We start from the raw sequence: 26,084 nt of genomic DNA on the forward strand, positions 1-26,084 counted from the left end.
TGAGAGTAAGCAAGTGTGCCTTTGTAAATGGAAAAACTAAGAAGCCATTGTTGGATGCAACAGTAAAGTTCTCAAACCGTTAGCATGGAAATGCAGATTCGAGTCCTTTCTCCCAAGAGTAGCTGCCTCATGCAGAAGGCAAAAATATGCGACCATATGAAATCAGCATAGTACCAAAACTTTTAAAATAGCAAATCTTGGCAGCCAAAATCTCGTGAGAAATTGGGAATTTTTTTATATTTCTCTCATTTTTGGTAAAATATCAGCAACAATAAGTAAATTAAAATTTTTTAGAAACAAATTTAAGAATAAATAAAAATAAAACCACATGTTTTTTTTTCATGAAAAATAGCTGTTAAGAAATGCCCATTTTCTTAGTGTGGGACATGCCTGATCTGACATGGCTCAATGGCCATTAGATAGGGATGTAAACTGTCAGATTCAGGTCGGATCTAGGCATTACCAAGTCCGACTTAATCGGGTTTGGCATAATTGGATTCAGATTTGGATGAAAAAGATAAAACCAATCCTGGATAGACTAGCTTAAAACCCGGTATTTACACTTAATCGGTTTGGGTTTTTAGTTGGATTCGGGTTTTAGTCAGTTTTGGGTTCGAGTTTGAATGCAAAACATAATACCAAACTCGGATCCGCTTATTAATCAGATCCAGATTTGGCTACCGAATCCGACTAATGGATTTGGATTCGGATCAGGTGCTGGGTTGCACCCAACCCGTTGACATTACTACCATTAGATCTAGGGCTGTCAATGGGTCGGGTACCCGACCTATCAGGGTCCCAAATAATAAACTGCCGGGTTCGTGTTTTGTCGGGTCACAAAAAATGGAATCCCATACCCAGACCCACATGATTTCATAAATATACTTTTGCTGAAAATACATATAGAATACTCGCTTCAGGTGGGGGTACCCAGCAAAAAAAAATGGGTCGGGTATCCGACAAAAATCATAATCCAAACCTAGCCTGCATATTGCTCAGGTCGGGTTTGAGTCGACCTGAATATTATTCAGGTCAGCACTTTTCATGCCCATACTCGAGAATTCGATTTCCAGATACTCGATACAAACTGGACCCACTGACAGCCCTAATTAGAGCCTCATGGGTCTCATGGAAGATATGTGACCCTTGGTCCCCTAAATTCATGGATCAGTGGTTCGATGGGTACGGGAGTTGGGCTAGATTTCCGGATATGAGATCTAAGGCAATCAAATGCACCCTTTTGTGAAAATCCCTAACGGTAGTTGGTGCCAAAGGGGACAATCAAATAATGCCTAAGCGGATCTGCATCGTGTAAGAATTCCTGAATGCCGGACCCAAATAGCCTGAATCCACTTCGATCCGACCCATTTCTGTATGGTGACATCAGGCTGCAAATTTCTGATGAGATTTTCAAATTTTTCATTTTCCTTGGGGTTTTTACGTTCTCCCCGTGTAAAAGCATAAATATCGCCATGAGAAGCGATATATTTATTATAATATCAGAAGTTTATAACAGATAGCAGCGTGGGGGTATCGCTTTTCTTGCGATATTTTTGAAAATATCGCACTCCAGCTACAAAAAAGGCAACAGGCCTCCCTGGCAGAATCAGAAAGAGCTCGTCTTCGTCCTTTTCTCTCATTTTCCGACGGATCGCTCATGGACAACGGATCCGTCGTCGTCTGCGACAATGGCACCGGTGTAATCTCTCTTTCTCTCAAGATTTACTGTTTTCTTGAAAAATCTGGGACGTTTGTCCTTACATTGAAGGGTGAATAGAATTCCAGAGATGGAGTTGTTTATCGTAATTATTCAATTTTGATCGCTCTATTTTAGATTCAAATCCCTGGCTGTGGTAATATGGGGATAGTCTGATTCGATCTTCTTCGTCAAAGGATCGGCAGTTCTAGGATTCAATCGCTTCTAGTCGACGCTGGTTTCGATCGAATTAGGAATAACCATCGATATGTTTTCTTGAGTTCCTTTCTGATCTCCGCTTCGAACTCTAGATGGGACCAGTTGTTGATCTTCCTCTCTGTAAAATATTTGCATATTCACTGTTGATTGGCTTTTTTATTTTTTTTGGTTGATTGGACACGTTCTTGGAGCATATTTTGCTTGATTCTTTTATGGATTTGTGGCATTCAGATTCTTCGTTTTGAAATTCTTATAATTGTATGGTTTTCTGTGGTTGTCGCTGTGAATTATGCATTTGGGAGAGTTTGATTGTACTGGTCAGTGTTTTTTAGGGCATTTCGTGCTATGTTGTGATCCCCCGCATATCCCTGTGAGGTTGAGTCTGTCGTGCTTTTGTTTTGTTTTTTCAATCGTTTAATTGGATATTGCTGTATCTGGTTGGTGTTATTGATGTAGAAATTCAATTGATGATGGAATTTAACTCTTCAGATATATGTGTTATTGTTTCTAGCTTTCGCATTCTGGAAATCTGAATTTAAGGGAAAAACAATGCATATGGTTGAGGCTCTTAGAGGATTTAATGTCAGAGGGACGACCTAATTTTCATGACCCTACCATAAATAGTTCCATTTCTATGTAAAATGGTACATGCTCTGGTGATGCCTGATGCCTCCTCCCCACCCACCCCCCAGGCTGCAAACATATCCCACATCTGTATCTTGGTGGCATGCATTCAGTTAGGGGGCATTTGATATGCTTTCCATGCACCCATGCAAACGCAGGATGCCAAAACGGCCTCAGCCGCTGTTCCGTCTCCTCTCCCCCCAACTGAATAGCGGAGAATTGGGGTGTGTAGACAGGGCAGGGCAGGACGCGCTGTCCCATCCACGTCCATCCGTGATTCAAATTTCAAACACCCCCTTACCGTTGCATGTTATTGACTTATCAGTGCTAGCATGTTCACTGCCCACTGCTGTAGCCTGCTGATAAGATATTTTTTTCCAAGTATTGCATTCAAATTAATGAGTTGATGTAGATCTGCAATTGAAAGGCGTTCAATTTTGGTTCCCGTGTTTGAAAGGACAATATTTGAAATAATTGCAAGCCACTGGGAAAGGAGTCATCATTTTCTATCTGAAATGCTGTCATTTACAACCCCGGAATCTTTCAGATGCTTGAAGGCCTGCTCATTTACCTAATAATGTCAAACAGATAGTGTGACATTTAGTTGTTGAAATTGAAGATTGATTTATGGATTTGTAATTTTTGCTTTGACCTGCAGTGTCTGTAATTGTATTCCATAAAGTAAGAGGGATCCATGACTGAAAACCATGAACTCCTCGTCATTTCTTGTGGAATGTGGTTGTGTTTCTATAGTTCACACTAGCGAGCTTTTAGTGACATAATATGACATGCTACTAGAAGGAGCACTGGAATCTGTATATAATATCCCATTCCTTATTCTTCTTGTGTACATTTTTGTGGCTTCATAATTTTGAATTTCTGTTTCCAGGAGCCATTAGAAATCATGTCACTAATACAATGATCTCCCTTTGCATTATAATCAACACAAATTAAAGCCTGCATATCTTTGAAAGGACTTTGTTTTGTATTTCTGCAGTATGTAAAATGTGGCTTTGCTGGAGAAAATTTCCCGACATCTGTATTCCCTTGTGTGGTGGGCCGTCCCATGTTGCGGTATGAAGAATCACTGACAGAGCAAGAAATAAAGGTGACTTGTCTCATTTCAAAGTAAAAGTTCTCTTATAAATTTTCTCTAAGGAATTCTGTGATACCAATATTTTCTCGGTAAAAAGTTGTAAGAGATATACTCAACTGATTTTCAGAAGTTTAATTTGCAGTCTGAATTAGATAAGAGCATGGATTATTTATTTTGTACATGGAACTGTGTCTTGGAATCAAGAGTTACATGCTAGTTTGGGGACACACATTAGCCGACACCTATGCTGCTTTTTGATCGGAAATTTTCTAAGGTTATTTTATAGCAAATTTGTTTTATGTGCATTAACAATGTGAATTTTTTATATGTGAACAATATTTAAAACACTGAAAACTGCCCGAAATGCGTGTAGGAAGGAGTGAACTGGAGTCTTCTAACTTTTTTTTATAAAACATATAGGTTTTCCAGATCTTATCTGATAATTGCCTTATTCAATAAAATTATAAGCTTACACGATAGATGATTCAAAAACCTTGTTTGGACCCTAATTTGGAATACTTCCTTATCAGATTGACTGCAATAGGAGGGAAGTAATTTAGTGCTTTATTGTCTGAGCACTCAGTTTGATAATTAAACCTTAGGACTAACATGGTAATGTGCATGGAATTAAGACTGAACTTCCTGAATTTTTGGCTAACTCGAACAAAGGCCTTTGTTCTAGTTATTTCTTTTCCCTTATTATGTAGACATAGGTAAGATTGGGAGCATCAGGTGAAAATAATGTGCTTAATAATCCAAGATGGATTTGGTTGATGCCATTTTTCATAATGACAGTTTGTTACCATCATCTATTGAAGATTGTTATCAGAAGTCGCAAGAGGCATTGAGAAGTTTGTCAAATCTGTACATATGCCATTGTATGGAAAAGATGCTATGGAGACAATAATGAGAAATGATTAAAATTCACCTGATTGATGAAACCACTGTTCGTATGCTTCATCTTTTGTAGCCATTACCTTTTTTAATTACACATCACATGACAGAGATGAAGATTAGTCTTATGTGGTTTATTACTATTCCAGTTTGTGTTGTTCAGGTTCCAAATATTTGTCTTTTAGCATCTATACAACTCCAATATTCACATTACAGTTATAATTGGATGTCACAGCCTTAATGTTTTGATCATCAGTGGTGAAAAAAAATGACTTTTTTGTCATTCAGGATATTGTTGTGGGGGAAGCATGTGCAGAATTGCGCCATCAACTTGACATCTCTTATCCTGTTAATAATGGCATAGTTCAGAATTGGGATGATATGGGCTATGTCTGGGACCATGCTTTTTTCAATGAATTAAAAGTAAATCTCTTGCTGTCTGGTGATTTTCCAGCTTTTAGATTCTGTATCACTGAGATTTTACTCCTCTTTTTCTTTGTAAAATTCAATCACGGATATTGTTCTTATCCACTTGAATCTGAAGCATATTTATGTTCTGCCTGGCTTGTGATAGATAGACCCAACAGAATGTTGGATCTTGCTCACAGATCCTCCTTTAAATCCTTCAAAAAACAGAGAAACAATGGTGAGTGCAGTTTTCAGATTCAATATTGAGTTTTTTAGGCTCGTTATCATTTCCCATTGACAGGTATAGTTTATGTTGTTATTACATTTTATTGTGCTGTTATCAGGGATGTTGAATAGAGTTGCATTTTTTCACTCAATCTCATGGTCTGTTGTATGAAAACTGTTGCAGATTGAGACCATGTTTGAGAAGTATGGATTCAATGCTGTTTTTATCCAAATCCAGGCTGTTCTAACATTGTATGCTCAAGGTGCTTCCCAACATAATTGGAGGTTAAGACTTGATAATGTCTTCCTTACTTCCTGCACTTCCTTTGAAATCTATTTTTCTATTTCATTGTTTCTTAGACCTTATCCCTGAATATTTGTTTTGCCCAGTGGCCAGGATAGCATCATCACATGCATATATTACTCTCTTCTCATCCAAATAAGGAATCTTTTCATGAAAATAAGTGCTCAAATTGATTTTTGGTGGCCCTCTTGGTTTAGATCTTTGATTGTATTTTCATTCTAAAAAACTTAATGTCATTCTAGAATCCCAGAATTCAATTAGTTTTCTTCAAAATCTTATTTTTTCCTGTCTATTATTGAAGTTTCATATTTAAGCTGTGTTGTGGGTCATTTCCTCTAGTAGCTCATAATGCCAGCTGATGTGTTACTAGGTTCACCTGGGCTGTCTCTCCAACTTGGCTGCCTTGTACAACTCATTTTGGACTTGGGCATTCTAATTTGCATTAGAAGGTTCATTTAGGTGACTGGCATGGGTCCATGTGGACTGTGGCTGGTTGTCCTGGTTAAGTTCTTGAATTTCTCGTTATGTGACCCAAGACCAGTGTGACAAATATCGTGAGATTTATGAAAATCTCATGGAAATATGTTGAGAAATTACATAAAAGTTTTAAACTTTAATTTTTCATGATATTTTCAAAATTTAAACACAATATTTATGTTTCTATCGGCTATTTATCATAAAAATATTGCATTTTAAATGCGATATTTATGTTTTTGTCAACCATTTATCATAAAAAAACCATTTAAAAATTGACAATATTTAATTTGTATTTACTTATAAAATTTTAAAAAATTTATTTGTATTTACTTATAAATTTTTTTATATTTTTAATTTTTTTTTATTGCCAATATTTTTTTGAAAAAAATTCTATTTCTCACAAGTTTTTGGTTGCCGATATTTTTCCGTTTTTAACTTTTGTCACTTTGCTCAAGATTCTAACCCTACCGAGTCAGGCTTTCTCCTCCCGGGGCTTGTTTCCTCAAACTATGGTTAGCATTATGTGTGATGTCAATTTAATTGTGCTTGTTATAACATTCAGTTCTTCTGACAGGCTTACTAAATGGTCTTGTCATTGACTCCGGTGATGGTGTCACTCATGTGGTAAGTAACTCTATTCTGTAGCAGTCCTGGAGTATTACCAACTGGCTTTTCTTACAAAAGAAATTTCTGCTAGACTTCTGGAATTAATTTTAGGTTAATGTTTTGAAATAGGGTTTCTGCATTGTGTGAAGCAAAATGGAATATTTATGCTTTATGTGAACTGTATTAATAAAGCTGCATGGTTCTTAAGTTCATCCTTCACATGATTCTTAAGTGCATCTATCATTTGTAGTCTGCATGCAAATTCAGTTATTAACAACAACTTTCTGCACAACCTCAGGTCTGATTCTATAAGTCTAACCAAATCGCTCTCATTCACCTCTTAGGTTCCTGTTGTGGAGGGCTACTCATTCCCACATCTCACAAAGCGAATGAATGTAGCTGGGAGGCACATAACATCCTATCTTGTGGATTTGTTGCTGCGAAGAGGGTGAGAGGCTAGTTTGGGCGAGTTAGGCTTACTTATTCAACAGTTAGTGCTTTTGTTAGTCTTATATAGTTATATGTAATTTTCTTCTTGTTTTCAGGTATGCAATGAATCGATCAGTGGACTTTGAAACTGTCAGAGAAATTAAGGAAAAACTTTGTTATATAAGGTGGATTATGACTCTTATCCTATTACATATCTGCAGTTTAAATTTTCTATTAAGGACAAAGAAGTTGCATCTCCAGCGTTTTTTTGGGGGGTGGGGGTGGGACGGGAAATGAAATCAAATCATCTCTCATCCCATGGATTTTCACCTTACAATCTTATGATGTCTACACACTATGCGCACAAAATGAATAGGTATCTTTAACCTATTTCGTGGAATGTGTATTCAATGTTTTTTATCATCATAGTAAAATAAAATCTTTTTGGGTTGTTATGGACTTTCTTCCACCCTTTTTTGAGATTGGTACTTTATAGACTTTGCCCGTCTTCCTAAATAGGTTAACCCTGTGCTGAGAATTTGTGGTGCTACAAAAGTTTCAAGGAACAATTGCTGCTTAACAATTATTGGTGGTTTTAAAATCTTCTTTTCTCCAACCCATTTTTTAAAAGGGTGTCATTTTTTTCTCTAGAATTTGCAATTAAGCATGAATAATTAGAGAAATCTGGAACTCAGGATACACCTATCCCTGAAGGTTGTTGTGATGAAAGACTTATCTATTCCCCACTAAAGTTATGTCCTTTCTAGCTATTGGAACGGCTTTTGTAATCCAAACCGAAGTTATTTTTCAAACATGGTAAATTTCTACTTGTTGAGGCCCTCTCATAATTTATGGTGATTTAAATTAGCATCTGTTGAATTTAATCTTAAAAAGATAACCCTTAACAATATAAGCAAACTGGTATCTACACATAAAACACATTTTTACTCCCAAAAATTCCCTTTGGCTATTGTCTTAAGGTTCTGCTATTTGAAAGACATTTTAAAGTTCTACTTGTATTGTTGTAATTCTCTGCAGGAAAATAATGAAATTAGTTGAATTAAATTGTATTGATACTTTTATGGTCAGAAGATCTACTCCACATAGTTATTGTTAAATTATGTATATATACATATATGTATATTTATACATATTTCTTTTTTTGTTTTCTTATTCTCCAAATACCCGATAGGGGTATTTTGGTAAATCCCTATGTAATCCTTCCCCCTTTTCTTTTCTCTCCTTTTTTACTTTTTATTTTTCTTTTTTCTTTTTTTGTTTTGCTTTTTGTAAGACCACAAGGGGCCCCACTCATCTTGTCGTTGGGGCCCCAACGGTCATATTTATGACTGTTGGGGCTCCCAACGACTAGATGGGGGGCCCCTTGTGGTCCCTCCTCTTTGGTTTCCTCCTCTATAAATAGAGGAGTTTTTTACCCTCTTCTTTCTTTCTTCAATAATATCCAACTTATGACTTTTAGTCATTTTTCCCTTTAGTGGGTTTTTGTATACACTTTTAGTGTTTGTGTTCTTGGCTCTTGAGATCACTCTTCAAGAGTGGTTTGCTTTATTAATGCTTTCGCCTCTTTTCATTACATGGTATCAGAGTGAGGTTGGTGATCAAGCTTCTCTTCTTTTTGGTATCTTGGGACGTGTGCCTCTCAAGCTTTTGAAGAAAGAAAGACTATTCGGTACCTATGGAACGCGAATCTAAAGTAGAGCTTTCTTTTAAGCTCAATGGATCCAATTACCTTATGTGGGCCTCCGCTATGGAAAATCATCTAAGAGGTAAGAAACTTTGGGGTTTTGTTATGGGAACTACTCTCAAACCCTCTCTTCTCACTAAAATTGAAAGTGGGATTGAAAAAGCTTTAGATGGCGATGAGCGCATCAAAGCTATCAATGACCATCAATCCAAAGTTGAGGATTGGGAAAGTAACCATGTCAAAATTTTGGCATAGTTTATGAACAATGTGGACCTCAAAAATTGTGCCAACATTGCTAAATTTAGAAGAGCCAATGATGCATGGTTCTTTCTTAAGGGTATGTATACCCAAAAGGATCTAGCTAGACAATTTTTTTGTCAAGAAAAAATCCGTTCTACTAGACAAGCAGATATGAGTGTCCGTGATTACCTTATTTCTTTAACCCCTCTTTGGGATGAACTTGTTCTTCTTGAGCCCAAATGGGTGGCTCCGGAAGATATTGAGTTGAGAAGAGAACAAATTGAAAATGAGCATTTTTTCCAATTTCTCCATGGTCTTCGGCCGGAATTTGAACAAGTTAGGGCATCCCTTCTCCATAGAAGTAAAGCCTTACCCATTGAAGACGCCCTTGCCGAAGTATGCCAAGAAGAAACTTGACTTGGCCTAAGTATTAAGAGTGATGAAGTTTTGGCCGTTACTAGGCCCGGATCAAATGTAAAAGCATATAGACCTCCCCACTTTAACAAAAATAATGGATATAGAAAGGGAGTGATTTGTCACTATTGTAATAAACCGGGACATATCAAGCCGGTTTGCCCAAAGCTTAAGGGAAAAGTGGCCGCGGTTGGAGAAAATTCTCCAAAGAAGGAAGAAGAAAGTGTCAAAGAAGGAGATATCAAAGAAACTCTTAATCATATCTTCAAAGTTCTCCAACATCTTCTCAAGACTTCTTCATCTTCAACATCAGGAGCCGCCATCGCCTATTCTTCATCACCTCCAGGTATGTGGATACTAGACTCCGGTGCTTCTTTTCATATGACATCTCATGAAAACTCTCTTTCTAATGTTTCTTCCGAACCCATATCTTCTTATGTTTCAACGACCGATGGGGACATCTTTAAAAATTGAAAGTATTGGAACACTTGATTTTAAAACTTCTCAAAACTTCTTCATTCCTAAAGTAAGAGTCGTTCCAAAAATTAATCTAAATCTTTTTTCCGTTTCCCAAATCACCGATCATGGATGCCAAGTCTCTTTCTCACCTAAAGATTGCACCGTGCAGGATCTCCAGTCAGGGAAGCTGATTGGGCAAGGCCATAGAAGGGGTGATCTTTATTTTATGGACTTTTTGACTCTTCCATCAAAGTCATTTTGCAATCTTATAAAGGACAAAAGTATTGGAATTTGGCATGAGAGACTTGGTCATCCAAATTTTGTAAAGATGTCTCTTTTTCCTTTTTTGAACAATACTTGTAAAGACAAACACATGACTTGTAAAGATTGCATTTTTGGGAAATCTAAAGCTATTCCATTTCCTCAAAGAAATTATGTCACCACTCGGCCTTTTGAACTTGTTCATTCCGATGTATGGGGACTTTCCCCTATTTTATCCAAAGGAGGATTTTCGTACTATGTGGTCTTTATTGATGACTTCACTTGATTTACATGGATTTACTTCTTAAGTCGCAAATCCGAAGTTTTCTCCTTCTTTAAAGAATTCCATGCAATGGTTAAAAATCAATTTTTAGGAAATCTATCAATTCTTAGATCCGATTCGGGGGGCGAATATATGTCCAATGAATTTCAAATTTATTTGAAAGAAAATGGTATTTGCCATCAACGTTCTTGTCCAAACACTCCGCAACAAAATGGTCTTGCGGAAAGAAAGCATAGACACATAATAGAAACCATGAGAACTCTATTAATTTCAAAAAATATTCCAAAATCCTTTTGGGCCGAAGCGGTTCTAACCTCAACATATCTTATCAATAGAACCCCTTCATCTTCTTTGAAAAATCTTTCTCCATTTGAAAAACTTTACAATATGTCTCTCGATTATAAAAGACTAAGAATTTTCGGATGTAAATGCTTTGTTCTAACTCACAAAAATGATAAACTTTCTTCAAGGGCAATTGAATGTATTTTTTTATGATATGGCGAAAAACAAAAAAGGTTATCGATGTTTTGACATATTCAAAAACAAACTTTATATCTCAAAAGATGTCACATTCTTAGAAGAAGAAAATGGTTTTTCGCATAAACCAAATGAAAATATTGATTATTCTTTTTTATTTGACTTGTTACCTCAAGAAAAGGTCATAGATGATCATGTTGAATCTAGTGAAACTCTCGTAGAGGATCATTTTGAACCTCCAAATGATGACCAAAATTTAGAAGAAAATATACCAAGGCAAACGCAAGTCTACTCTAGAAGGAATGAAAATAATCCTCCTTGTGCCCTTGAAAAATTCTCTCAAAATGAGTCGATTGAAGAATCCTCTCAAAGAAGATCAAATCGTACTTCTAAAATACCAAATAGATTTGTATCTTATGATTCTTTTTCTCCAAATTTTCGAGCATGTCTGCTAGCTCTTCACTCATTTCATGAACCGTCTCATTATAATGATGCTAAACAATATGCTCATTGGAATGAAGCAATGGAACTGAAACTTAATGCACTTAAAAAGGCACAAACTTGGGAAATCATTGATCCACCCAATAGCAAGAAACCCATTGGATGTAGATGGGTTTTTAAAGTAAAAACTAAGAGTGATGACTCTTTAGAAAGATATAAGGCTAGGTTAGTAGCCAAAGGGTATGTCCAAGAATATGGGGTGGATTATGATGAAACTTTTGCCCCAGTTGCTCGAATGACTAGTGTTCGAGCTCTTATTGCAATAACCTCTATTAAAAAATGGCCAATTTTTCAACTTGATGTTAAAAATGCCTTTTTAAATGGAAGTTTAAATAAAGAAGTTTATATGGAACCACCTCTGAGTATGAATTTAAATGGTAAAATTTTAAAATTAAAAAAGGCCTTATATGGACTTAAGCAAGCTCCTAAAGCTTGGTATGACAAGTTTAGTAATGTATTAATCAATTTGGGATTTACTTCTTGCTATTACTGACACTGCTCTTTTTGTTAAGAAGACAGGTGATTTCATTGTTATTCTTCTGTTGTATGTTGATGATATGATCATCACTGGGAGTGACAAAAATGGGGTAAATGATGTGAAGTCTATGTTAAAGAAAACTTTTGATATGTCTGACCTTGGATTCTTGAGATATTTTTTAGGAATTGAAGTGGCTTACTCCTCCCGAGGATACATTTTATCTCAAATGAAATTAGCAGCAGACATTTGTACCAAGTCAGGAATATCTAATGAAAAGAAAGTTGAGACTCCCGAAGTTATCAATGCAAAACTGAGACTTTAGGATGGTGTTCTACTTGAGGATCCAACCCACTATCGTCAATTAATTGGATCTCTCACCTATTTATCCATCACCCGTTCAGATATAGCTCGTGTGGTTCATGCTGCAAGCCAGTTTCAACATGCACCTACTTCAGTTCATATGGCAGCCATAATGCGAATTGTGCGATACATCAAAAATACCATCTCCAAAGGGCTCTTCTTATCCTCTTCCTCATCTCTTGAATTAACTGCTTTTACTGATGCTGACTGGGGAGGAAATCCCAATGATCGTATCTCAACTACTGGTCTTTGCATTTTTTTAGGTGAATCTCTTATTTCGTGGAGATGCAAGAAGCAGCAAAATGTCTCACTATCATCCACTGAAGCTGAATATCGGGCCATGACAATGACAATTATGGAAATCGTATGGCTCAGAAGTCTCCTTGGTGACATGGGCGTCCTCATTTCCTCTCCCACCAAGCTCTGTTGTAATAACAAAAGTGCGATCTACATTGCAAGCAATCATACTTTTCACGAGTGAACAAAGCATATCGAAATAGATTGCCATTATGTTCGAGACGAATACCTCAGAGGAACTATCACATTACCATACGTTACTTCAGAATATCAACTGGCTGACTTCTTCACCACAACGCTCCCAACTCCACGATTTATGTTTCTTCTTAGCAAACTTTCGGTCTTCTCCCCATAAAGTTTGAGGGGCATGCTAAATTATGTATATATAAATATATATATACATATACTTATATATATACATACGTATATATAAGTATATATATACATATTTTTTTTTGTTTTCTTATTTTACCAAAATACCTGATAGGGGTATTTTGGTAAATCTCCATGTAATCCTTCCTCCTTTTCTTTTCTCTCCTTTTTTACTTTTTATTTTCCTTTTTTCTTTTTTTGTTTTGCTTTTTGTAAGACCACAAGGGGCCCCACTCATCTTGTCGTTGGGGCCCCGATGGTCATATTTATGACCGTTGGGGCTCCCAACGACTAGATGGGAGCCCCCTTGTGGTCCCTCTTCTTTGGTTTCCTCCTCTATAAATAGAGGAGGCTTTTTCTTGTATTTGCAAGGGTTTTTTGCCCTCTTCTTTCTTCAATAATATCCAACTTATGACTTTTAGTCATTTTTCCCTTTAGTGGGTTTTTGTATACACTTTTAGTGTTTGTGTTCTTCGGTCTTGAGATCACTCTTCAAGAGTGGTTTGCTTTATTGGTGCTTCCGCCCCTTTTCATTACAGTTATTTCCTCTGCTGTAGTATTTCTAGGACTTACTGCTTTCTGTTCTTCCTTTTCTAATTTTGTTGCAGTTATGACTACAAACGTGAGTACCAATTGGGTCTAGAAACCACCATCCTGGTTAAGAATTACACTGTAAGATGATTACCCTATTTTTCAGTGTATAAAAATATATATTTCAACAATTATCATGACAATATCTTGTTTCATATCCTGTACTATGTGGTTGAAATTTACGGATATAGCATGCTTTGGTTTGGGCATATTCAGTCTCCTTTATTTTCACACTGTAGGATTCTCTGGGTTGCTTTCCACATCTGCAAGTCCATCTTTAGATTTCTGCTGCTATTTACTAAATAATGCCGTTGCGCTTTGCAAAGACTTCACAGTATGCTTCAAAGCTGCAAGCACTTAGCTTTGTAATCATGCTTATCACGACTCTGATTAGGCTCCTGCTTTAAATTTTCATTACAGTCTAGTATGCTGATAAGTGATGCGTCAATGAGCCAAGCAGTTTGAGGTGTAGGTTTCTCAGACTTGGTTTGTTAAATATAGAGCTTGAAAGTGGGTTGCTTCAGATTATCACTTTGATCCCAAGTTCTATCCTAGGTTCAAGATCAAGTTTTCTGCTAATATTATTTGTAACACGGAACAAAAAGTAATAAATATTACATCCGAGTGCTTGCAACTGTCAAGTTACAATTGGATTAGGACTTCATTTTGCTTCAAATGTGGTCTACATTGATATGAAGTTAAAAAATAATATATATCCAACTATGAAGTTCAAGTATTTTATAATGATCTCCATATAATGCTATCAGACTTTGTGAAACCAAGTTCATGGAAGTTTGGTGTGGCTCAAGCTTGGACTATGGGCTTGAGCTCAGATCGTTAACTTGAATGTTTGGCTCAAAAAGCTTTTTCACAATCCAGGATCAAGTAGCTTTGTTTCTATTTGAATAAGCATGCTATCCTTCTTTGAGTAACATTTTCTTCAATCATCAATTTTGCTGAGTTGATTTGTATATTTCCTCTTCAGTCGCTAGATAATTTTGCTGAGGCATTTACTACATTGTCTTTTTCTTTTTTGCTAATCTTGTTTGGGGTCAGCTTCCAGATGGCAGGGTTATAAAAGTTGGAACTGAACGTTTCCAGGCACCTGAGGCTCTTTTCACTCCAGTAAATCTTTTTGTGTTTTTTCTTACTAAATGATGTATCTTTTGACTTGACAGTATAACTAGTTTGATGTTATCATCCTTTGATTCAAAGTCTTCATCTTACTATATCTTATTTGAAGCCAGTCTTTTCTTCTTCTTTTTTTCCATCTCATGGATTAATTTGCTTCATGCAGGAGCTTATAGATGTTGAAGGCGACGGTATGGCTGACATGGTATTTCGCTGTATCCAGGAGATGGACATTGACAACCGTATGTTGGTATGAAAGTTTTCTGCTTTATTGCTTAACTGTTGATAGAGAGTACCTCGATTTCCAGAAGCTGTAGGGTTAAAGTATGAGTTACTGCATAGGAGCTGCCACATTTCATTTTCAATGGCTTACATTTTGGTTTATTTCTGTTATTATATCCATGACTAAACATGTTAATCCGCTGCGGTTATTGTAATGTCTGGTAGTTATGAGCATCTAGCTGTGGTCACTTGTATGATTTTCTTATCGTATGAGCTTAGGAGCTATCACAAGGATTTAACTTTTCTCTACTAAGAAAGTACGTATTGGATGTCTTACACAAGAAAAGTGAAGTAACCATGTGTTATGGATCTCTCTTTATTACATTTATGTTAGGGATATTGATCCTACGAGAGAAAGACTCACTATTGATTCTTAAGCTACAAATTTGAAAAGAAATTACAGGATTAGGATCTCTCTCTCTCTCTCTCTCACACACACAAATTCACCATCCACTTACTGTGGAAGAAAGGTGAAGATGGTTGTCAGGCCCTTTGTAACTGACATAGTGTCATGTTTTGCATTTTGGTCAGAATCTTTTTGCAAAAATCTGACTAGAATGCATTACTAGCTGTATTTATTGACAATGTAACATTCTCAGATTGAATAACTTGAGCCATAAGATTTTTCATACACGCCTAATCCGGTGATGAACCCAAGCAGTGGCAAGTGTTGGCATTGTAAAAGGCCTTTAGAAGATTTTCTTGGCAGGGGTCTTATTTTTTCATCATCTTTTAACAAAATATATATATGACACTGCAGTTGAAATTCGAAAAGTTCATACTAACCATGTTTCTCAATCAGAATCGCTTGCATGCTTTCAGTAACTGGTTGAGAGCATTACAGTAGAAACCAGGCATTTAAATAGGAAAACCAGAGGATGGAGTATGATTTATTTATATCAATAGAAGTTTCATGCTATTATGTTGCATCCCTATTGACTGAGACCGAATGATGTCTAGGAATGACAGATTTGCAATATTGATATGCTGATCTCTAACCTCATCTTCAAGAATTGACTATTTTACATGCATCTCTTACAATAAAGTGCAAGATCAGAGTCAAAATTCAGAATCTCTTTCTGCTGGTAACCTTACCTATTCTTCAGCCATATAGTTGTAATGATAGTGAAGTCTGCTGGTAAGACATCCATCAGTATGAGGCTTGTGACTTCCCACATTCAGTGCAAAGCTTATGCTTTACCTCCAATTTTCCTTTGAAAAGTGTATTTTCACCTATCTGTTCACTTACAAGAGCTATTCTCTTTGGCATCCATTCTTCTCAGTGACAGAACGGAATGACAAACATTAAGTTGGAAACTTAGCATTATAGAATCTGGCTTCTTTTATAAAATGGTGTGTTCAATTACCGTCAGGGCATCTATTTCTGCATTCTAATTTTGCTTTATTTTATGCAGCTTTACCAGCATATCGTTCTCAGCGGAGGGAGTACCATGTACCCTGGATTGCCCAGTCGGTAATGATTCAAACTACTCATCTTTGGTACAAAATTGGTGAAATGGTTCTTCCCTGTGTCATGGTACATCCCTCGCGCAGATGTATTAAGTTGACAGACCAGTTAGGTGGTCCAAGGCATGACGATGAATATGCAGCAATTACTCCTGCATTTGCTCGTGTTAGGAGAGCGGATCATATTAAATGCTGGGTGACATTAGCAATGTTAGCCAGCATCCAGAACTGTTAATCCCGTCCTGACTGGGTCCCGCTTGAACTGAACTACAGTAGAGGGGGCAGGATTAATGGGCTGCTGGGTAACATTGCTAATGTCATCCAGCTTTTCATACGATCCGCACTCTGTTAGAAGAGAAACTGATTGATGGTTTCTCTATTTTCTCCTACTATAACCATTTTTTCTGCAACGTGAGATAGTTCCTAATTGGACACCGAAATGTGCAGCTTGGAGAAAGAGATACTCGACCGTTATGTGGAGCATGTCTTGAAAGGAAATAGGGATGGACTGAAGGTTTGAATCTCTCTCTCTCTCTCTCTCTCTCTCTCTGGGTGCATGCTTGAGCGAGCTCAACCACTTGTACCTATACTTTGGTCCAGAAGCTAAGGTTGCGAATAGAGGACCCGCCACGGAGAAAGCACCTAGTCTATCTTGGAGGCGCTGTACTTGCAAGTATAATGAAGGTATGTTTAATCGTGCCTTTGAAAACAACCGATATTCAGTACTCAAGTTCTGTAGAATATCCAATTTTGTGTGAGATCATGAAAACCTGTTCATGTGATTGTAAAGCCTGCACAGTTTGCATGGATTCCACAAGCCACAAAAGCAGATTCTTGACCAGTTTTTTCTAACTAGTTGAAGGAACATCCCCTCACTACAAGCTTGTGAACATACAATCTCTGCAGGACGCTCCTGAGCTTTGGATCAGCAAAGAGGACTACCAGGAAGAGGGCGCTGCAAGCTTAAGAAAATGCGGCCAGGCATGATGTACTTGTCACTTGAAACATTTTCAGATTTACATATCCTAGAAGTTGAAAGCTTAGATTTTGAAAAACTTTGTGAGAAAGATAGTTCCAGAAAAAGAAAGTCTTTTTCCAACGTGTAATTGTCTTCCAGAACGCACTTTTCATGTTAGAAAAATTGTGTTGCTTTTAAATTATGTTTTGCTTATAAACCTATATGTTTCAGTGATATTTTTTGTAAAATGGTTTCAAAGTTGGGATCAAATGAGATAGCAATATGTAGGGATGGCAGTGGGACTCCGGGAAAACGGCTCCGGCCCCCACCTTGCCCCGGGGATGGAGGTGGGGCTGAAGGTTAAAATCAAAATCCGTGCAGGATGGATTTTAGCTTGCCGAGGGAAAACCGGGATCCACCCTGCCTCACCTTGTTTGGACCGGGGATGAAGGACATGAAACAGGAATGGGGGGCAAGATTTTTAAATTGGGGAGCCGGGTAGAGACCTTGTCCCCCGGCCCCAGTCCCCTGCCATCCCTAGCAATATGGTTACGTCCCACTATCATATAACCAAGGGGTCTTGAGTTCGAATCTCTTATCCTTCAGCTTTGTTTATACCCCACAAAAAAAGAAAAAAGTTGCAATTTACTGAAAAGTGACAATTGGATGGTGGGGCTGCACTATCTTAACTGAGAGATCTCTCCCATATTGCAGAAATCGGTTCCACTCATCTCCAATGTCATTCCTATTTTTATAGTTTACACCCCTCCAGATTTCATTGATGTTGTGATGAAATCGGACTCTACAAATGTGTTGGATCTTGGTATTGATCCAGTGTGGCCAATCGGTCTCACGCATATGAAACCCAACCCATATGTTGGATCCAAAGTTGGATTCAGATCTAAATCTAATTAATTAAATCCAATGATCCAAAGTGGGGCATGACCTTTGCAAAGAGAGCTCGATAATTAAATTGAGGAATCATGTACTTTATAAGAAATCTCTCATCCTTATTTCTTCTTAGCTGCTCCTCCTTTACGCACCACCAATGTTGTGAAAAGCGTTGAGGCGTAAGCTTCAAGGCGTAAAGCGTAGGCCTTAATTTTTTTTTTGAAAACTTAAAAAAAATTATAAAAAGTATCTAAAATTATAAATAAATAAATAATATGTTATTGACAAAACAATAACCAACAAAAAATAAAATCTAGGTACAGCTATGGGTATGTATGCAGGTGTGGGCACATAGGGTACAACATCATAATTTACAAAGGTATGGGGTACGTGTATGTGGGCATGTATGTATTTTTTTGTTTGAGAAAAAATAAGTATACCTGCATGTGTGTATCAAGCACCATACAATTAGGGGTGGCAATCGGGTCGGGTTGGCGGGTCGTGTCGGTGGGTTGGCGGGTCAACATACCTCAACATGAACCCGACCCGTTTATTAAACGGGTTGACTGTGGCAAACACGAACCTGACCCATTTATTAAACGGGTAACCCGACACGACACGATTAACCCGTTTAATAAACGGGTTGGGTAAATGGGTTGGCAGGCGGGTCGGGTCGGGTCGAGTAAACGGGTTGGAGGATCGGGTTCGGGTAAACGGGTTGGCAGGCGGGTCAGGGTTGGGTAAACGGGTTGGCGGATCGGGTAAACGGGTTGACCCATCTGCCTAACCCATTTATTAAACGGGTCAAACGGGTTGGCATACCCCTAACACGAACCCAACCCATTTAATAAACGGGTTAGGCGGGTCGACCCGTTTACGACACGAACCCGGCTAAGACATGGGTTGGGTTCGGACTTTTCAAGTTCAAAGCCCCAAATAGTATAGTATGGGTGTATAATTGGTAGGGGTCAGCCTAACCCCAGCTTTCTCTGTAAAAAAAAGTTTTTACATTGTATGCAGCAACCTGCCTGACAGACAGCCATTCATCTTGGCATTTCTAGAGATGTGTGTGGTTCCTATCTAGAGAAATGTTGATGGATGGTCAGCAGTGGCCGAGCGCTGCATAAAAAATGACCTCACTTAGGCCTCGTTTAGTAAAGGGTTAATGTTTGCTACCCTTGTGGGTAAAGAATACTCTTGTAAAAAGCACTAATATTTTTAACTTTTTAATACACCCTCTTGATATAATCTATATGTTTAGGTAGGTGAAAGTTCGTGCACCTTAAAATAGATCCTTTAAATTTTGCCACCCATACATACAATAAAAACAATCCTTTATGCACCTTAAAACAGATCAAAATAGGTAATGAATTGAGTTTGATTGGTCAAATCCAAAACAGGTCTGACCCATGCCCATTGAAGTACCAATACTTGATGAGTTGTGAAGCTTGATTCAGAATTTGAGTTTTTGATCTTGCAGTAAGAGGGGTCGGGTGGCACCCTCGGCACCGGTCCTTAAGTTTTTTTCTGGGCTTAAATTTGAAACCCAGTTTCTTATGAATCAAACCCAACTTGTTTAGGTTTAAAGATGCCGCCCTTGCATTGTATAAATTTACCTTTCTTTTTATTTTTTTAAAAAGACAAAGGCAAGAGGTGGGAGAGACCTAGACGAGCGACTAAATGAAAGACGAGTGAGTGAGAGATGAGCGACAAGCAACCGAGAGATAAGTAGAGATGTGAGAGACGAGCGAAAAGTTGGAAAGAGTAAGAGACCAAGACGAGCGAGAAGTGGGAGAGAGTGAGTGAGACGAGACTGACAGAATGAGGGCTCCCGACCCTCATTAGAGTCGGAGACTAATATTTAACTATAATTTTTGGTCAAATAGGGGCTTTGATCCCATTTGACTAAAAATTTGAGGCATAAACACCTCACTTTTTGAGGAGCGTCTCGCCTCGAGGCATACACCTCAAAGTGTACAAGGCGTAAGCCTCAGGGCATTTGGGCTTTTATGCTGCACCTCAGGGTGCAAAGACCCTCCCTTGAGGCAAGATGCACTTTTTGAACCTTGAGGCTTGTTTTTAATAACACTGAGCAACACTATTCAGATCTCCTTCAATATGTGATCTATATCATTATTAATCACTGAGATCCGACTCTTATTTGCCAGGATATTATGGCGATTCAAAAATCAACTACTGACAAAACACAAAATTTTGTGATTCAAAAAAACATATTTGTTTTTGTTAAAAGGATCTGATCCAACCGTGCTGAATCCATCCATAAAGTCAGATTTGATCTAGAGTATGAAGATGGGGGATGGCACAGTGGAACCGAACTCCGATAGTGCATGCTTAGCAATCGCATATTATTAAGGCATTTCCTAAACACTAAGCATTCGCATATTTTCACAAAAAGTGGGGAAGATCAGTTTTTGTCGTTCTTTACAATATTTTCACGAACAAAAAGTGGAGAAGATCAGCAGATGGGATATTCACAACACATGCACACCTGCCGCTCTTCTTTTCGCCAATCGAACACGTTTACGCGGACTAAGGGCTCCGTGCCTTCGTAGCGTTGGCCGCTACCTTCTGCTTCTTCATCTTCTTCCTCAGCTCCTGCTGCTTCACGATCCTCTCCAGGTGCTCCACCCTCTCCGCCAGCGAGCTCATCAGCCGGCTCTGCACCACGTTCCTCTCGCACAGCCCGGCGATGAGGCTCCTCAGCTTCTCGTTCTCCGCCACCACCCGCTCGATCGCTCCCTCGACGGCCGATCTCCGGTCTCCCCCGACGTCATCGGCTGCTTCTGCGGGCCTCACGCTGCTCTCGATGACTTGGATCTCCATCGCGTCCTCCTTCTCCACGCCCTCCTCTCTGGGGACCTCGCTCTCCACTCCATTCTGCGATTCTAGGGTTTTCTCGGCGTCTCGGGGCGCTGAGTCGTCGTTCTGCTCTACGAGAACTCTCTCGCAGGCAGAAGCCCCCACATTTCTGGCGGTCTCCTGATTTTCTAGGGTTTCTTCCACGAGATCGGCGTCTGATCGTTGCAGATCTTGGCGATCGCGAGCTGGTTCGACGGGATCGCGTTCCGCCAGGGTTCCTTCGGCAGGATAGCACCCGAGTTCGCTTCGATCTTGATCTTGATCTTCATCTTCTAGGGCTTGCTCGATCGTGCCTTCGGCACCACGTCTATCTCCGTCTTCCGGCTCGTCTAGGGTTTCACCGGCGGCATCTCGACGGGTACACGTTTTCCCGTCGGCTCCGTCACCGTGAATCGCGTCAGGTATCGCCTCCGTGTCCGCCTCTCGCAACGGAATCGCGTCCACAGACTCCTGCAACAAGATTACCTTCCGGATCGCGGCTTTCCGGAGATCCCTCACCCCGGAGTCGACCCCGCGAACCGAGTCCAGCTGAAAGAGCAGAGACATCAGCGACTCGTTCATGCTCAGCCGCTCCTTGGAATCACCCCGGAGGAGCCTCGCCGTCTTCGCCATCGAGATGGCCTGCGCCAGCCGGTCCGCCTCAGCCGCGACCCGAGAGATCTTCTTGACGTTCTTCCTCACTACGAACCCCTTGAACGCGCTCTGGATCTTCAGGGCCGCGGCCGACCTCTCTCTCTCGGCGGCGACGAAGCGGACGGGGATGGAGACGACCTTCGGAGACTCGGTTTTCGCGGAGCGTACCGGAACACCACGGATCGCCGGTGAGTAGTATCGTGGCATGGCGGGGCTCCTCCAGGGGTTTCTGAAATACGCGCTCTCCATGGGAAAAAACGACGCTGTGAAGCAAACAAGGAAACTTGGGAAATCAAGATTTCAAGAAAACCTCCGGCGTTGTTTTTTCGGGGAGACGGAAAATCGAAAAATTTCGGGTTTTTGCCTTCTTTTGCGAAGATGGAAGATCGATACGAAATCTGTCGATGGGACGAGGAGGCATGCACAGTCCTTTATATAAGGGGGTCTCATTCCGCGCGGCGGGGTGTTGGAGTTCCGGAACGTTCTCGAAGTAGCGAACCTTTTGTGGAAGCTTCTGGACGGTTGTTTCTAGTTGCTTCTTGTTTTTTGGACGAAATTACTCAAGTGCCCGCTCCTTGGCGAAGATATTTATCTCGTGGTACATAGAGAACCCTGCAGGTCAAGCTTTCTTTGTTGTGCTGCCACGTATACATTGGAAACTAGCCACGTGCCCTAACGTGGGGCATTCCAAGTTCGATATTGGATCTAGTTTTCGGGCAGGGCTCGTGAAGAATTAGATCCAGATCTGTCTTGGATATTCCTCGAGCCGACCCGGCCCATAATACTCCATCCTGAGCCCTGTTTGCCTAGTTTTTCCAGTCTCCACTGTCTAGAACGAGGCTGTGTTGGGTGGAAAATATTATGAAGCTGGAACAGGCAGTCCAGATTGGATAAGCTCTGCTCACATAGTTGTATAAAGAAATTAGATTTTCTATTTTCAAAAGATGGACACAAAGCAGATAATTAGCGATTTTCTAATAATTAAACAAGGTTATTGAGAGGGAGAGATGGAAATGGATGCCAAAAGGACACTGCAATTTATCATCTTGCGTCACAGGGACACGACGCATCATGTTGACATGCCACATGATACATTATGATACTCGTGCAATTTATTTTGTAATTTAGTAATTTCAATTATATTTTCAACAATATCAAAAAACTAATAAATTAAATAATTGAAAAAACCATTTTCTCAGACCCATCTTTCAAAAAATTGTGAATTTGTGCCTCATATTGAATCCCGGTTTGCTTCCATGTCGTCGTGACATAGTTTACGATTGAATAATTTTATTTTAATATTTCAGGTGAATAATATTGGCTAAATGCTTCGGGATGTTTAGAATTATCATTCGTTTAATACTTTAGGTTTTCTTCTCCTCTTTCTTCGTTTCATGGTTTCAAACTTATGAAATATTTTTTCGTTTAAATATATATTTGTATATTTAGCTTCTATTTATGTATGTTGTCCTTAATTAAAGATTTTAAGTAAATTTTATCATTATAAAAAAAATATTATTAAAAACAATATACAGAATTAATTTACTGATTAATCACAATCAAGTATGATTTTTATTTACTAAATTATCAACTAACCACAATTTCTCAAATTTTTTTTTGACCAAACAGGGTCGACTTTTCTTTATATGACGTCAAATTTCCTGATTTTCATGATAGTATCTCCATAGACAACATCACCAAGGGGAAGCATCCACTACCAAGGATGGATCTCAAAAGAAGAGTACAGACTTTGGGTGCCATCAGGCAGTTGTGGAACCTGAGCACCATATTGAAGCCATATGTCCTGCGCATAGGGAGATTTCGAGCATTCTAATGACAAGGGAAAGTCAAGCCTTTCCCTTCCCTTAATGGTAGCAAGCTCCATCGATGCCGCAATCGAGGTACGCACCCTACATTTACCATGATGCCTAAGGAATCAGGGAAGAGAAGAGATCCCTGGTGGGAAAGTCCGGGCAAACAGTGCCGGAGTAAAGAAAATTGTGTGGGTCGCGGTGCTTCGCCTTCTCGCCCGGGTGGGAATCCTGTGCTGCAGCGTCAGGGCATTGAAGCTGTCATTAAGGAGCGGTGGTTCGTGATGAGGATTCAACGAGATCACAGAAGGCGCAGATGAGCAATGACTCCTTCTCAAGCCTCAGGGCGTACGACTCCGGCCTGCTGGAGATACCAGCGAGTTTTTCCTGGCAGGCTAGGGCAGCGTCGACGACACTGGAGGAGATGAGCAGCATTCGGGTCCAACAAGCAGAGGAAGCTCCGGTGGCACGACCTTGTGGGACTGGGCCTAGGAAGAATGGTGGGTGCGAGCGAGTTCGTCACCGTGGGCTCCGCCGATGCCCACAAGGCCCGACTGACTATCGTGGCCATCAGAGTCATGGGGCGAGCAGAACTCAGCAATCTCGTTGAGGGCTCTGTCGTTGGTCTTATACCCCCAACATCCTGATGAGAGTGGGAAGCGGGTGTTGGAGAAGGAGACAGAGGAGGTCGTGAGAGGCAGCGGGAGGACCTTCCTCTGTCAGGCCCTTGCCGCTGCAGGTGCTGTCAGAAGAGGAAGCAGAGAACAGTGATGGTGCTCGGTGCCCCGTCAGAGACAAGCGAGGCGCTCGAGCGGATGCATCAGGAGCCACGCCAGGAAGAAGAGGAGGGCATGAATGATGCAATGCTCTCTGAGTTCCCCTCGCTCTCTATCGCCGCCAAGTCCAAGCCCTCCCGCAAGAAGAAGTCACAGCCCATCTCCCTCTCTGAGTTCACCACATGCAAGGTCGTCATCCATGGTGCCAAATCTTAGGCGGCCGAGCCCACGGGCCTCACCCCCCGACGATCTCCTCCTCCCCACCGGCCCTTGCCAACGCTCACCCGAGGAGCTTGAACGCGAAAGACTTGGCGGTGGATTCTGATCCTATGGTCGACCCTAAGAGCCCTTTTACGAAAAGGGTAGCAAAAAAAAAAAAAAATGATAGCTTGTCGATGACAATGCGATCTCGCAGCTTGTATCTGACCTTGAGTCAGCGTCACTTGAGATGCAGCGGACCGCAGCCATGGAAAGCCGCTCCCTCTGGCCGGTGATCTACATGGATCGGAGGAAGGAAGTTGTTGAGGGCGCTGATGTTGTCGCCAAGCAGCTGGGCTCCAGTCGGCTGACTGTCGGGAGGATGCTTTTTCATCGGACGCTTCCTACCAGACTGTGTGGCTGTAGTGAAGAATGCGAACACTGCCAGAATAGAGGCAGCAACAGTGTGGTTATCGACTTTAAAAAAAAAAAAAAATAGGTGATAGGATGTGGATCGGCAGACGGGGAGGAAGATCCTCCACTAGTCGAGCCACCAGACCTTTGCCAGCATTGCAGCAACAAAAAAAAAATTTAATGAAAACAAAGGAAAAACAAAAACGACAGAAGAGGGAGGAAAGAAAAATAAAACACAGAGATAAAAAAAAAAAGTGGGGGGAAGATGAGGGGTCGAGAGTTTTTTTTTTTTTAATTATGAAAAATGCCCTTCTCATTTTTCATAATTTCTCCCAAATAGTTTAATTATTACCTATCTTCTATCTTATTTGGTAATTTTGTTAGTTTATTCAATTATCACGTTACCCTTAATGTTTTACTAAAATTCCTTTCTATTAAACTTTATTCAAAATTTTATCTTTGTTCTTTTTTGGTAATTTCTTAAATTGAGGAAGATTATTGAATTGTCCCGGTTTAATTATTGTTGTGCCCCAAATATTTTTCATACATGGTCCCTATTTTTTGAGAAATTTCAGAAAAGATCCTGGTAAATAACCCAGATAGTGTTGGATGTTCTTTTTTATAATTAGGTTACAATTTATGGTTTAATTTTAGAACAATCTTTTAACTTTTAAAACTTTACAGAAAAGTTATTTTATTTTGCTAAAAACCTCACAATGTTTATTTTTGGCAAGACCTGTTTTGGATGTAATCTGAATTAAGCGTAAGTTTAGATCCAATTTTTTATGAGGCAAGTTGTATTAGAATAGCACCTATTGAATCTTTTGCTTGGGTACATTTGCATCTGGATAGATCAAATTGATTGAATATAGATCCAGTTGAATTAGTTTTTGGATCCGAACAATGTTATTAGGTTTTGTTGAACTTATGTGGATATAGATTTGATCCATATGTTGGATCCAGTTAAGTATATATGGAATATGAATTTAGATTTGATCCATGTTTTGGATCCAGTTAAGTATATATAGAATATGAATCTAGATTTGATCCATGTTTTGGATCCGGTTAAGTATATATATAATATAGATTTAGATTTGATTCAAGATTTATGATTCGATCTGGATAAGTGTTATGCTCAGATATATGATATGGATCTAGTTTGATTCAGTTTTATGATGGATCTAAATAAGTATGGATCTAGAATTGATCCAGAGACAAATCTAAATA

At 39.4% G+C, this 26,084-nt stretch overlaps 2 protein-coding genes across 2 annotated transcripts; one reads left to right on the forward strand and one right to left on the reverse strand.

The window, feature by feature from the left end:
• The first annotated feature begins 1,382 nt into the window (after positions 1–1,382).
• On the forward strand, positions 1,383–17,484 carry ARP2 (actin related protein 2). The gene is made up of 15 exons (XM_089992747.1): positions 1,383–1,699; positions 3,537–3,647; positions 4,818–4,952; positions 5,104–5,175; positions 5,347–5,425; positions 6,518–6,567; positions 6,894–6,997; positions 7,095–7,163; positions 13,434–13,497; positions 14,473–14,541; positions 14,714–14,797; positions 16,245–16,303; positions 16,744–16,810; positions 16,897–16,980; positions 17,203–17,484. The coding sequence occupies exons 1-15, from the start codon at positions 1,658–1,660 to the stop codon at positions 17,281–17,283; spliced, it is 1,170 nt and encodes a 389-aa protein (XP_089848873.1). The 5' UTR covers positions 1,383–1,657; the 3' UTR covers positions 17,284–17,484.
• Positions 17,485–20,695: 3,211 nt separating this feature from the next.
• On the reverse strand, positions 20,696–23,543 carry LOC149811399 (uncharacterized). Its single transcript, XM_089993874.1, has 2 exons — positions 23,408–23,543; positions 20,696–21,921 (listed from the first exon to the last, which is right to left on the reverse strand). Exons 1-2 carry the CDS (start codon positions 23,541–23,543, stop codon positions 20,696–20,698), a joined length of 1,362 nt encoding a protein of 453 aa, XP_089850000.1.
• Positions 23,544–26,084: the final 2,541 nt, after the last annotated feature.

Source organism: Nuphar pumila, chromosome 17, assembly GCF_984573655.1.
Source record: "Nuphar pumila chromosome 17, dmNupPumi1.hap1.1, whole genome shotgun sequence".
In the NCBI taxonomy this organism is placed as follows: Eukaryota; Viridiplantae; Streptophyta; class Magnoliopsida; order Nymphaeales; family Nymphaeaceae; genus Nuphar; species Nuphar pumila.

What these genes read in the sequence shown, in the direction of transcription:
- ARP2 (XM_089992747.1), top strand. Translation starts at nt 1,658, where the DNA reads ATGGACAACGGATCCGTCGTCGTCTGCGACAATGGCACCGGT. An exon ending in GTGATGGTGTCACTCATGTG is followed by an intron (nt 6,568 to 6,893) that starts GTAAGTAACTCT and finishes TTCACCTCTTAG; the next exon opens with GTTCCTGTTGTGGAGGGCTA. An exon ending in TACTTGCAAGTATAATGAAG is followed by an intron (nt 16,981 to 17,202) that starts GTATGTTTAATC and finishes CAATCTCTGCAG; the next exon opens with GACGCTCCTGAGCTTTGGAT.
- LOC149811399 (XM_089993874.1), bottom strand. Translation starts at nt 23,543, where the DNA reads ATGGAGCTTGCTACCATTAAGGGAAGGGAAAGGCTTGACTTTCCCTTG. An exon ending in ACTGCCTGATGGCACCCAAA is followed by an intron (nt 21,922 to 23,407) that starts GTCTGTACTCTT and finishes TTTGCTTCACAG; the next exon opens with CGTCGTTTTTTCCCATGGAG.